The sequence below is a fragment of the Chiloscyllium plagiosum genome, unplaced genomic scaffold (genome assembly GCF_037043375.1).
Source record: "Chiloscyllium plagiosum isolate Xiang-an unplaced genomic scaffold, Cpla_swu_hap1 HiC_scaffold_2, whole genome shotgun sequence".
NCBI classification, from domain to species: Eukaryota; Metazoa; Chordata; class Chondrichthyes; order Orectolobiformes; family Hemiscylliidae; genus Chiloscyllium; species Chiloscyllium plagiosum.
This window is the reverse complement of record NW_028270140.1, coordinates 83,642,104-83,656,289: the sequence shown is the minus strand read 5'-3', so window position 1 is coordinate 83,656,289 and position 14,186 is coordinate 83,642,104. Positions and strand designations below refer to the sequence as shown.

The 14,186-nt window shown below is 40.1% G+C and overlaps 1 protein-coding gene across 3 annotated transcripts in view; it reads left to right on the top strand.

Annotated features, from left to right (window-relative positions):
• Positions 1 to 14,186, top strand: part of srfbp1 (serum response factor binding protein 1) — a 214,218-nt gene that overhangs the window by 158,476 nt on the left and 41,556 nt on the right. The window contains exon 1 of one of the 3 annotated variants that reach the window (XM_087998248.1): positions 2,293 to 2,424. The exons of the other annotated variants lie outside the window; for them this stretch is intronic. Within the exon in view, the coding sequence (XP_087854374.1) occupies positions 2,338 to 2,424 (87 nt within the window). The 5' untranslated portion in view covers positions 2,293 to 2,337. Of the gene's footprint in view, positions 1 to 2,292; positions 2,425 to 14,186 lie in introns of those variants that run through there. 3 annotated transcript variants of the gene reach the window in all.

Sequence of the window (14,186 nt, the reverse complement as noted above, 5' to 3'; positions counted from 1 at the left end):
AGTAAAGAAGTCTAGACGTATTATGCTGAGCTTTGACTGTCCCACACCTGGAGTACTGCGTGCAGTTTTGTCTCTATCTAAGAACGCATTCATCTGTCATAAAACGGATGTAACGAAAGTTCACTCAACTGATTTCTGGAATGACAGTGTTGTCCTGTGATGAAAAATGATGTAAAATAGGTTGATGTTCTCTGGAGTTCAGAGAGATGATCTTATTGAAACACATAGATGCTAAGAGGTTGCATCTCCTGAGTAAAGAGCCTAGAACAAGGGGGCACAGTCTCAAGATAGGAGTTTGGCATTTAGGACTGAGATGAGGAGAAATTTCTTTGCTCAGAGGCTGTGAATATTTGGAATTCCCCTTTCTGACAGAGCATTCACAGGTCTCATTGAATATATTTACAGCTGAGATCATGACATTTTTAGACTCAAAAGGAATTAGATATGTAGTGATCCAGTGGCAAAATGGATGTGAGATAAAAGATGAACTGTGAGGTTTTTGATGGTGGAGTAGGATGGAAGAATATGGCCATCTCCTCTTTGTTTTGTATTCGTATGCGAAACTACGCTGCAGCCTGGTTCAAACATGGTACATGCAGTGGTAAAACTGAAAATTATCAAGGTTATAGCCAGAACTTTCCAATCTGCCTTAGAATGGGGTGGGGGGAGTGGAGAGAATGGGTGTGTGTGTGTGTGTGTGAAAGACCATAAGACAGAAGAGCAGAATTAGGCCATTCAGCCCATTGAGTCTGCTTTGCTGTTTGCTCGGCGGTGAAATGTTTCTCAACCCATTCTCCTGTAACTGTTGATTACCTTCCTAAGAAGTTGGCTATCTGCGTCTTTAACACACCCAGTGACTTGGCTCCCACAGCTTTCAGTGGCAATGAGTTCCACAGATTCACCAATCTTTGTCTGAATAAATTTCTCCTTATCTCAGTACTAAAGGATTGGACCTTCACTCTGAGGCTGTACCCCCAGGGCCTAGCCTCTCCTATCAGTGGAAACATCTCTATGTCCACACTATCCAGGCCTCTCAGTATTCTGTAAATTTCGGTGAGATTCTCCCCACCTCCTCCTCAGAATCCTGAACTAGGATTCCTAAGTCCCTTTGTCTTTCAGATTTCCAAAGCCTTTCCTATTTAGACAATAGTATGTGTCTGTAGTTCCACCCAAAGTGCAAAACCTCACACATTCCCACATTGTGTTTCATCTGGAACTTCTTTGCCCACTCTCCTAGCCTGTATGAGTCTTTCTGCTCCCTCAATACCACCTCAACACTACCTGACCCACCACCTATCTTTGGGTCATATGAAACTGAACAACAGTGTCATCAATTCCTTTACCCAGATCATTAATATATAGCATGAATAGTTGTGGTCCCAACACTAACCCCTGAGGAGCTCCACTAGTCACCTGCTGCTATTCTGAAAAAGACCCCTTTATACCCATTCTCTGCCTTCTGCCCATCAGCCAATCCTCTAACCATACCAATACCTTGCCCCAACACCATGGGCTCCTATCTAATTTAGTAGCTTCCTGTGTGTTCACTTGTCAAAGGTTTTCTGGAAATCCAAGTTGATCACGTTCACAGGCTGTCCTTTGTCTAACTTGCTCAGTACCCCTTCAAAGAATTCTAACATATTTGTCAGGCATGATCTCCCATTGACGAAGCCATGCTGACCCAGCCCTATTTTACCGTGCACTTCCAAGTACTCTGCAATCTCATCCTTAATAGTGGACTCTCAAATCTCGCCAGTGAATGAAGCCAAGCTAATTGGCCTATAATTTCTTGTCGAGGTGAAAGTGAGGACTGCAGATACTGGAGATTAGAATCATGATTAGAGTGGTGCTGGAAATGCACAGCAGGCAGCTTCCGAGGAGGGTTCCTGCCCGAAATGTCGATTTTCCTGCTCCTCGGATGCTGCCTGACCTGCTGTGCTTTTCCAGCACCATTCTAATCTAACTGTAATTTCCTGTCATCTACTTCCCTCCCTTCTTAAACAGGGCTGTTACATTAGCCAATTTTGTGTCTCTGACTCCAATAATTCCACCAATGACCACCAATGTCTCCACAATCCTCTTAGCTGTCGTCATCAGTGACTTGTGTTGGTAGAGGGTGATGCAGAGACCACAGGATCGTAAATGTTTGTTAGGTATGATATTTTTTACTTATGAGTAAATATGCTTGTGTTTTGTTTTTAAAGGAAAGGACATTGACATTTCTGTAATGCCTTTTCTAACATCAAGATGCTCAAAATGTTTCACTAGCAAGAAAGCACAATTTGAAGTGCCATTATTGTTGAAATGTAGAAAATTCAGCAACCATCTAAGTATTGGATGTTCAGACAGCCTGTTTATAACGTTGATTGTGGCTGGCTGGAAGTAGATCTTGCTGTATTACAGAGAAAGAAGCTAGCCATTTTGGTGAGTTTGTGGTAACTGTTTAAGGTATTTTCTATTTTTAAAGTTTAATAGCATGTACAAGCTGGTGGTATGCTTAACAAAATATGTGCAAGGCAACAGGAAGATGTGACTATGAGTGAAGCAGGTAAGGGGGACACAGAGGGCGATTATACAGGGGTGTCAGTCTCAGCAATTGTCTCAGGTTTGAGGTTCACTCAGCATGTATGAATGGGAACAGGAACTGCAGGTTCCTGTGCAAATTGAACATGACATCATGTTCCATGAAGCCATTCAAGTGGAGGAACACTAGGAATAATATAGTAGTAACTGCAGCAGAAGTAGTAAAAGATAATAAATAAAAGTGATTGAATATCATTCTCTGCAGCAAAGAACGAGAATCCTGGTGGCTGTGCTTCCTGCCCAGTGCCAGTGTTTGGGACACCAGTACAAGAATGGAAAATAATGTGAAAAGAGAAATGGGAGGGGAACGCAATGGTCATAGTCCATTAAGGTATCAACAACATTAGTAGGAAAGAGGCTCGACATGGAGAGTATGAGGAGCTAGGCACTAAATTGAAAATCAAAACCTCAAAGGTTATAATCTCTGGAACTACACCATGTGCAAATTGGCATTGGATATTTAACATAAAAATAATGAAACATTGCTCCAAAACTGGTGTGAGAGGAATGGGTTCTGATTCGTGGGCCATGAGCACCAGTACTGGGGAAAATGGCTGGGCAGTTGGGACAATCTTCACCTGAACAACACACCTGGGGCCAGTGTTCTTGAGAAGTAACTAACTTCAAGTTGTAGACAAGGTGGTTAAAAAGACATTCAGCACACTTGCCTTCATTGCTCAGTCCTTTGAGTATAAGAGTGGGAAGTCATATTGAGGTTATACAGGACATTGGTGAGACTTCTCCTGGAATACTGTGTCCAGTTCTGGTTGCCTTGTTACAGGTCGGGTATTATTAAGCTGGAGAGCGTTCAGAAGAGATTTATCAGGACATTGCCAGGTATGAAGGTTTGAGTTATAAAAGGCTAGACAGTCTGGGATTTTTTTTTTTAACTGGAGAGTAGGAGGGTGAGGTTTAGAGATATAGCAATTTATGAAGTCATGAGGAGTATGGACAAAGTTAATGCGGCACAGTGGCTCAGTAGTTAGCACTGCTGCCTCTCAGCGCCAGGAACACGGGATCAATTCTAGCCTTTGGCAACTGTCTGTGTGGAGTTTGCACATTCTTCTTGTTTCCTCCCACCATCCAAAGATGTACAGGTTAGGTGAATTGGCCGTGCTAAATTGCCCATAGTGTTTACGGATGTGTAGGTTGGGTGCATTAGTCAGGGGTAAATATATAATAGGGGAATGGGTCTGGGTGAGTTACTTTTCAGAAGGTCAGTGTGGACTTGTTGGGCCGAAGGACCTGTTTCCACACTGTAGGAATGCTAATTCTAATGGTAGATGTATTTTCGCAGGGGTGGAGGGTTTCAAGACAAAGTGGCATATTTTTAAGGTTTTAGGAGTGAGATTCAAAAAAGATATGAGGGGCAAATGTTTACACAAAGGGTGGTTCATGTGTGGAATGAACTTTGTGAGGAAGAGAGCAGAGTTACAACGTTTAAAAGGCACTTAGATAAGTCCATGAGCAGGAAGGGTTTGGAGGGTTATGGGCCAAACACAGGTAGTGGGGCTAGTTTAGTTTGGGATTATGTCAGCGTGGACTGGTTGAACCATAGGATCTGTTTCCAAACTGTATGACTCAGGTGGATCAGAAAATTTGGCGTGTCCGTAAGGATCTTCACCAATGTCTACAGATGCACCATTGACAGCATACTGTCCGGGTACATAATGGCTTGGTATGGCAACTGCTCTGCCCAGGATCATAAGAAATTACAGAAGGTGGTGTGCACAGCCCAGACCGTCACATAAGCCAACTTTCCATCCATTGACTCCATTTGCATGGCTCGCTGTTGCGGAAAGGCTGCCAGTATCTTCAAAAACTCATCGCATCCCAGTAATGATCTCCTATAACCTCTTCTGTCAGGCCGAAGATACTGAAGCCTGAACACGAACAGCAGGTTCAGGAACAGCTTTTTCCGGGTCGTTATTAGACTGATGAATGGACTGTCTGGCCTCAAGTTAATGCTGATCTTGCTAATGTTGATCTCACCTAGCGCATGCCCTGTATGCCTCTGCCTAAGTCTTTTTGATCAAACATTCTTGCTTACTATGATTTGCTTGGACTATTTGTGAACAAAGCTTTTCACTGTACCTCATACACGTGACAATTAATCAACCAATCATTGAAGTAAATAAAAAAAAAACTAGATGCTGGAAATCTGAAACAGAAACAAATTGCTGGAGAAACTCAGCAGGTCTGAATTCTGGCCTTGGAACATTGATTGTGCTTTCTCTCCACTGATGTTGCCAGATCTGAGTTTTTCCAGTATGTTTTCCTTTTCTGAAGAGTAGTGGCTTTGAAATGATAATGATTGGGTTAAGAATATTGAAGAGTATATGATGTTCAAGAAAAATGAAAGGCTCGGTAAATGTGGTGGGGTAGCACTGTTAATCAATGATGGCATTTATGCAATGGGGTGAGAGATGATCTTAGTTCAGCACGTTGAATCATTTTGATGGGAACTGGGGAATAGTAGGGGGAAGAAGTCGTTAATGGATGTTGTTTTCAAACTCCGTAAGAGTGACTGCAATGTGGGACAAAGTATACAAGAATAAATGTTGGTCCCGTATTATAAAGGAATGGTAATGATTATGGGTGTCCATAAACTACATATAAGATTGAAAAATCAGATTGGCCTGGTTGAGTTCGTAGAATGCTTTCAATATAGTTTCTTAGAGCAGCACGTTTTGAAACTGACTGGAAAGGTTAAATTAAACACAGTATTAGATAACGTGACTTGTTTATTTAATTGCCGTACAGTTCGACTTGGTAGCAGCAACCTTAATATAATTGAATTTTACATCCAGTTTGAAAGGGAGAAGACTTTTTTTTTAAAGCATTAATGATGTGGCATCTAAAACTGCACTAGTTGAAGTCAGCTAGCATAACAGACAAGGAAACAGGTCAGTGCAGACGGTAGAGTCAGACAATTAAGGGAATATTTCAAAATATTCAGAATAAGTATATTCCCACTGTAGAGAAAAATTCTAAAAGAGATCCCATCATCCGTGTTAATTATTAGCAGTTCAGGAAGGTATCAGGTTTGAGGAAAAAGCATACAAATGTGTGCAGGTGAGTGGCAGGAAGCATTTCCTCTAACCTGCACAGTCGTGCAACTGCTGGGAAGCTCCATACATGTCAATCAGCAAGCTGCATGTAGCTTCCACTTGTGGAAGTTGCTGCCAAGCACAGACTTCAGAGGCCCATTCACTGGCAAGGAATGTGAGAGTGAATGTTGGAGGTATGTCTACTTGATCAGAATACAAATAATGAGTTAAAATGTTGACTAGGAGGAAGAAATTAAAGTATGCAAGGTAGCTAGATAGGAATTTAATAACAGCTGGAGTTTCTACAGGTATTTAAAAAGAAAAAGTGTAAGTAAATTGAGTGTCGGTCCACTGGAGAGTGAGAATGGAAAGTTAATTGTTGATAATAAGAAAATGGTGGATGAGACTAATATATATTTTCGCACAGGACACAAAAATTTCCATAGTAGCTGTAAACCAAGAGGTGGAAGAGGCAGGAATTTGGTGAAATTACAATCAAACTAAACAACAGATGGACAGTTTCAATTGGACTGGGAAGGAGCAAATGTGGCTGCTGTTTTCAAGAAGAGAGGGAAGCAGAAAACGGGTAACTGCTGGCTGACAGTTAGCTTGATGTCTGTTGTAGGCAAGGTATTAGAATCTACCATGGAGGTTATGGCTGCATACTTAGAAAAACTCAAGGTAATTGGGAGGGGTCAGCATGTTTTTGTCAAAGGAAAATATTGTTTAACCAAGTTATTGAAGTTTTTTTGAAGGAGTGACGCAATGTGGACAAAGGTGATTCTGTAGATGCACCATACTTGGATATCCGGAATGCATTTGATAAGGTGCTATATTATTGCAGAAACTCAAAGCTCATGGTGTAGGAGTAACATATTAGTGTAGATAGGTGATTGGCTAGCTGACCGGATACAGAGCATATACATAAATGGGTCTCTGATTGGCATGATGGGACAATTGAAGTCTGGACTGTAACCTCAACCTTTTATATCAGCGGTTTAAATGGTGGAGCAAAGGCATCATATCGAAATCCGCAGATGTCACCGAGAGATGTCGGAAGCATGTCGTGAAGAATACATCAGAAAGCTGCAGATGGATATGGATAGGTTGAGTGAATAGGTGAATCCCTGGCAGATCAAGTAAAATGCAAACTATTTGTTCCCTTTGGCTGAAAGAATAAAATGCACAGTAATATTTAAACAGAGAATGACCACAAAATTCTGAGATGTGTGCAAACATAGGCATTCTACTGCATAAGTCACAAAGTTAGTAATACCGTACACTTCAGAACTTTAATAACTGTTCAGGAATTGAAAGAATCAGCAATAACGTTTTCTAGAATAATCTGTTCCCTGAGATCACTGGACAAGGAATTAAATGCAATATGCCAATTAGCCATATACAAACTGAAAGAACTGTGGTTGATGTAAATTAGAAACAAAAGCAGAAACTGCTGGAGAAGCTCAGCAGGTGTGGCAGCATCTGTGGAGATAAATAAAAGTTAATATTTCAGCTTGAGTGACCCATCCTCCGATCTGGAGTTCTGAGAAAGGGTCACTCGAACCTAAGTATCAACTCTGATTTCTGTCCACAGATACTGTCAGATCTACTGAGTTTTTCCAGCAGTTTCTGTTTTTGATGCCTATTAGCCAGGGAAAGGAAGGAGTTGAATCTACGTAAACTGTTTTAACTGTTAGATAACTGGCTGCCTTCTGTCACAAGGACAAATGATTGTCCTGCAGAAGAATTTAAGGAGTTAATGGCAGAATAGACAGTGTTTCGAACAGACAGTTAACACTGAATGTATCAAAGAATGAAAAGCCACTCCCAATAAGAAGACAAGACACAGACTTGATGACTCCAGAAATGGAATCAATGTTGTGGTTGAATGGAACTAAATTATCATCGATAATGTCACATCACTAACTTCACAAGACAGAAAATCCTATGAGAATTCAACTTTGGAATTCATCTGCAGCAGGACTCCAGCGAATCACACTGCACAAGGACCGAATCCTGAACGTATCCAGAGACAGATGCTGTTGGTTGGAATCCTAGCTAAATTCCACTGTTAATTGGGTAATAACTAAGTTGGGACTTGTGAGGCTTGCTTAGTTGAGGGGTCTTGTTCTGGTTGCTATATGTAATAAAATTTAAGTAATTGTTTCAGTATTTGTAAGATTAATCAGTGACATTTCTTAAGTTGAGTTGAAGATGGCTTGTAGTAACGTACACGCAACAGCAGGTAATCACAAAGCCTAATGGGTTGCTATCCTTTATGACAAGAGGAATTGATCATTAAAATAAGGATGTTGTTCATCAGTTAGAGAGGGGATTGGTGTGAGAACATCTTGAGTACTGTGTAGTTTTAGGAAGGATGTAAAGGTAGTTCAGAGAAGGTTTACTAGATTAATATATGAAATTAATGCGCTGTCTTCTAAGGATAGATTGGAGAAGGCTGGGCTTGATTCTGTAGGAGTTTAGAAGAGTGAGAGGCTGACTTGATTGAAATGAATAAAACTGAATGGTCTTGACAAGATGGACAGGAAAGAACATATGTTCTTATGGATCAGTCAGAACTGGGAGGCACTGTTTTAAAATTATAGGTTGCCCATTTCAGGACAGATGTACAAATTTTATTTTCAAAGCTTGTGTGAACTTGGATCTGTGCTTCAAAGTGATAGAGGCAGAATTCATGAATATTTTTATTTTTAAGGTAGTGGTGGATAGATTGTTGCTAGGCAGGGGAATCGAGGGTTATCAGGATAGATGGAAACATGGAACTCCAAACATAAACATATTGACAATGACAACTCACGTAGAAGAGACTTAAGGAGCCATTTGGTATGTTTCGGCTCCTATTTGATGTTTATCTAATTTGTGACCGAGAGTACTGGGTGAGTTCATAATTTCTTTTTAAAAATAGTGCTTCTTTAGAGAGAAGACACTATATTGGTTTAATGTCTTATATGGTAGACTGCACTTCTGACAGTTCAGCAGTCATTCAGCAATTCAATAAAATATCACCCCCAGGTTATAAACTCTAGTCTATTGAGCGAGGGTGAATACCATGACCACCTGACTCAAAATTCAGAGTGCTATCCTGACTGAAATCAGTTGTGCTATAGCCGTGCATTTTATTTATGTGATATGTCATGAAGAATTTCATTTTTTTTATTATTCATCCTTGGGATGTGGATGCAGCTGGCTAAACCAGCATTACTTGCTCACCTCAAATTATTTTTGAGAAGGTGGTATTGAGTTGCCTTCTTATACCACAGTAATCCACAGGGTAGGTAGACCGCTAGTGCTGCTGGAGAGTGGGTTCCAGGATGTGGGCCCAATGACAGTGAAGGAATGATGATACATTTCCAAGTCAGGATGGAGTGTGGCTTGGATGGGAATGTGCAAGTGGTGCTGTTCCAATATCTCTGACCTCATCCTTCAAGGTGGGAGAGAGTTTGAAAAGTGCTGTCCATAAAGCTTTGTGTTGTTGCAGTTCATCTTGTTGACAGTCCTGCAAATGAATCTTTAATATGTTTGATGGGCTGCTAATCAAACAGGCCGCTTGATGATGTCAAACTTCTTGAGTACTGCCGGAGCTGCACTTATCCAGGCAAGTAGAGATTTTTTGTCATACTCCTGATTTGTGCATTTTAGATGGTGGACAAGCTTTTGGGGTATCAGGATGTAAGTTAGTAGCTGCAGAGTTCCCTGCCTCCAAACTGCTGTTGTACCCACAGTACATATGTGGCTGGTCCAGTTCAGTTCTGGTCGGTGGTAACCTCATTATGATGTTAGTGTAAGGTTTGCTAACAGAATGGAGTTTTGGCTATATTCTCTCTGTTGGAAATGGTCACTATCTGGAACTTGTGGGGCATAGATTTTACTTGCCATTTGTCAGCTGAAGCGTGATTGCTGTTCAGGCCTTGCTGTGTAGGAGCCAGAGTTATTTCACTGTCTGAAGAGTCTCAAATCATGCTGAATGTTGTGCTTCTGCAAACATCCCACTTCTGATGTAGGGAAAGTAATTGATGAAGCACCTGAAGGTAATTAGGCCTAGGACACTATCCTGAGGAACTTGTGGGCACTGGTAGTGTCCCTATCTCAGTCAGTTCATCTGGGTTCACGTGCGACCTGAATCATTGGTGCATCATAACATCTGTGAACAGATTAGTGAAGGAAATATCAATTCTAAGGAAGTCCTGCAGTGATATCCTAGGACTGAGATGATTGACCTCCAAGGATTACAACCATCTTTCTCTGTAGAAAGTTTAAAAACAAAGGAAGAGTCATTGCATAAGTGACCTCATTCTTTCCAGCTCCGCTGCAGAAAACCAAAATTATACTGAGTTGTCTTTGTGCTACATTGTTCTGCCCTGATATTGACTTGTTTGTTTTTAGGTACAGGTGGACTGATTTAACTGAATGGCAAAAGATACTGAAGTGCCTGCTCTTGTTAGGTTTTGTAACTTGACTTGGGAAATTCTCCAAAAGGTTGTCCTAAGGATGTTTTTAGAAGATTTTAGTATTCAAACCAATCTTATAAAAAAAAGCAAAACATTTTTATGTGCGTAGAAAGAGACAATTGAAATTATTCAGTTGCGCGATCCTTTCATGGACTTTTTTTAATCACTTCTTCTCTGGTACAGTCATTTTCCTTTACCAAATATTGTTTTTCATTTTTTATTTGCACTTGATTGTAACAGTCCCTTTAACCAAGTGACCTAGCTTATTTCAATAATAATACAGCTAATATTGGATGGCTATATCCAGTCACAGCAACTTAAGTTTATGAATTGAAGTTTTGAGTTTCTAGGAATGTACTCCCGATCTAGCATTTAATTTGTTCATTAAATTTATGTTACTGGCAAGGTTCCCAATTTATTACAGTTCCAGACTGGATACCTCAAACTGCTAAGCTCCCAAGTGAAGGAATAAACAGGATATCCTTGGCTATTCACCCACCCCCTCAGTTGGTCACAACAAGGTTAATTTAAAATGTTTCCAGAAGTATCCCTTCCCTTGTGGATACCTTTCTCCAAACCAGATGAATTTATGTTTTTAAAAGGGAACCAGTTTCATTAGTTTCACTTGGATTAATAAAAAGAGTGACTTTATTAATTACTAAATAATCCAACATATAATACAGATGAAAAATAGGAGGTCAGTCCAGTAAGATAGAAGTTTGAATACAGATATATGAATCAGTCTTTGAATTACTTCTGAAGAGAAGATAGCTGAACTTTGTGGATGTCACTGATAGCATTGATATTGATAGCCGAGCAGATGATTTTGTGATTTTGTTTTTGAAGGTTGATTAAAACTCTTAATTGCTGTGATTTCTTTCAGTAGTAGTTGACTCGGCAGCACTGAGTGTGTAAGAGAGTCTTTTCCCTTTCTTGACCGTGGGATGCTTCAATGGCCATTCTTGGAGTTGTGATCCTCCCGGCCCACAGATCCAGACGCTAGGATGTCCGTCCACTAACGCACACAGCCCAGGGGTAAACGTCACTTCCAGCCCCTGTCTCTTTGTATTCTTGAAATAGGGAATATGTAAATATGTTCTTCACCCAGACTACTGTCTTTTTCAGCATGGTGTTCATTTTGTAATGCCAGATGGTTAAAACTTCAATTTATAATATAATTTTCTCCCTTTGAGTCACCTTTGACATCTCATCAGATGTGACATTCCAGAATCTCTCTCCAGGCAGCCACTGAATTTACATCAACAGTCGACTTTTAGCTGTATGCCCCTTTTTGTTGATAAAACACGTAACTAAAGTTTGATGTGATAGATGCTCCAGGATTATAATCCGAGGTCATGATACACAGTCGCTGTTTTGGTGAAACAATAATTTGAAGAGAATCAAGTTACGTTTAGTTAATGTAGCTGTGAAGGTATGTGCATGGAAATTCTAATGGGGACTTTTTATCATTGAATAACATTCAATTTGAATAGTTTAAATAGGATGATCTTCAGTTGGACCTCATTAATTTTACTCAGATCTCCCTGTTTAAAGCTGTTAAAATGTAGTATCTCCAAGAAAATAGAAGCATACTTTTTTGTAGAAATTTGATTTGTTCAGTTTATGGCTAGCATTTTTCTTCTGCTTCCTCATGGAAGCTCTGGTAGTTATAGAGTCATAAAGCATGGAGACAGACCCTTTGGTCCAAATCATAAGCGCTGACCAGACATCCCAATCTGACCTGATCCCATTTGCCAGCGTTTGACCCATATTCCTCTAATTCATAAATTCATGCAATATGGGAGCAGAATTAGGCCATTCAGCCCATTGAGTCTGCTCCGCCATTCAATCATGATTGATATGCTCCTCACCCCCATTTTCCTGCCTTTTCTCCATAACCCTTCAACCCACTATCAATGAAAAATCTGTCTAACTCCTTAAATTTACTCACTGTCCCAACATCCACTGGACTTTGGGGTAGTGAATTCCACAGATTCACAATTCTTTGGGAGAAGTAGTTTCTCCTCAACTTTGTTTTAAATTTGCTACCCCTTATCCTAAGACTATGACCTCTCATCCTAGAATGCCTCACAAGAGGAAGAATCCACTCTATGTCTATTATATCCACACCTTTGATCACCTTGAATACCTCAATTTGATCTCCCCTCAAATCTCTCTTCATACGACAACCCCCTCCTTTCTCTGATCAATCTAGTGAACCTCCTCTGAACTGCCTCCAATGCCACTGCATCTTTCCTCACATAAGGTGACCAAACCTCTGCACAGTAGTCCAGGTGTAGTATCTTGTATAGCTGCAACAATACTTCCTTACCCTTTATGCTCTATTCCTTTAGTTAAAGAAGCCAACATTCTATTTGCTTTCTTTTATTATTTGTTGTACCTCTATGCTAGTTTGTTGTGACTCATGAACAAACACACCTTGATCCCTCTGCATCGGTGCACCCTGAAGTCTCTCCCCATTAAAATGATAGGTTGCCTTCCGATTTCTTTCGACCTGAATGCATGACCTCGCACTTATCCATGTTAATCTCTCTCTGCCAAATTTTGGCCTACTCTCCTAACCTATCTCTATCCATTTGCAGTTTCCTCATTGCAGTTTACCACCATACCTATTTTTTTGTTGACCACAAATCTGGCTATAGAGTCTTCTATCCCAGTATCCAAGTTGTTAATGTCGATTGTAAATAGCTGGGGTACAAGGACCAAACCCTGTGGCACCCCACTAGTTACATCTTGCCACACAGAGGAAAAAAAAGCATTTATTCCATCACCTCATCATCAATCCAAGCTAATAAAACACCCCTAATCCCATATGATCCAATCTTCTGAATTAACCTTGCGTGCTGCAACTTGTCAAATGCCAGATAAATTACATTTATAGCATCCCCATTATCCACTTTGCTTGTTACTTCTTTGAAGAACTCTAGCCAATTAGTCAAAAATGTTTTACTCTTCATAAAACCATGCTGACTCTGATGGATAATGTTTTGACTTTTCAAATGTGCTGATATTGCTTCCTTTATAATTGAGTTTAACAGTTTCGCAACAACAGATGTTAAACTAACTGGTCTGTAATTTCCCACATTTTGTCTTCCTCCCTTTTTGATAAAGGAGTTAGATTAGCCATTTTCCAATCCACTGGAACCTTGCCCATGTTCAGGACATTTTGGAATATTGTAACCAATGGATCTACTCTCTCCACTGTCACTTCCTTTAATATCCTAGGATGTAGGCCCTCAGGCCCAGGGGACTTGTCTGTCTTCTATCCTAATAGTTTGCTTAATACCTTTTCCCTATCGACATTGATTGTTCAAAGTTCTACCTTATGTAATGCCTCTGACTTGCCCGTTCCAACAGGAATGGTACTATTGTCTTCCACCATGAAAACTGAGGCAAACAATTCTCATTATAGTTTTAGATCCTCTCTTATTGCACAGTTCTAACCAGAGTCTCCACTGATTGTTTTCTGTAATGTATATCCACCCTTCGTAATGTTATAATGGTATATTTAATAAGTAAGATTACCCCTTCTCCTCTTCCAATTTCACTATCCTATCCTTCCTTGGACGATGGAAGAGAGTTGGGGATCAATGAAATGTATAAACCCTTCCTATTCATATACCCATCCAAATGCCTTTTAAATGTTGCGATTGTACTCGCCTCTACCACTTCCTCTGGCAGCTCATTCCATGCATGCATCACCCTCTACGTGAAATACACACCACTGAATGCAGCTTTACCAAAATCTAGGATCTTAGGAGTGCTATTAAGTTTTTTTTTCTTTCCAATATTAAATTTGATCATATAATGATCATTGTCAGATAAGTATTGCAATACTGTTGGATGATTAAGTCTGTCTCATCACGCATGACTGCAGCACATTGTTCAAGGAAAATGATCAAAATTCACTTTCACTCTCCATGGAAAGTAACATCTCCCTGTTAAAACATTTCTGTTGTTGTCACAAACCATTCCATTATTGAATCAATGCATTTTACCTCTTCATTACTGTGCTCAAAATGTCTGTAGACCATTCTCTTTATAGTTTTTGGTCCTCTCTTAT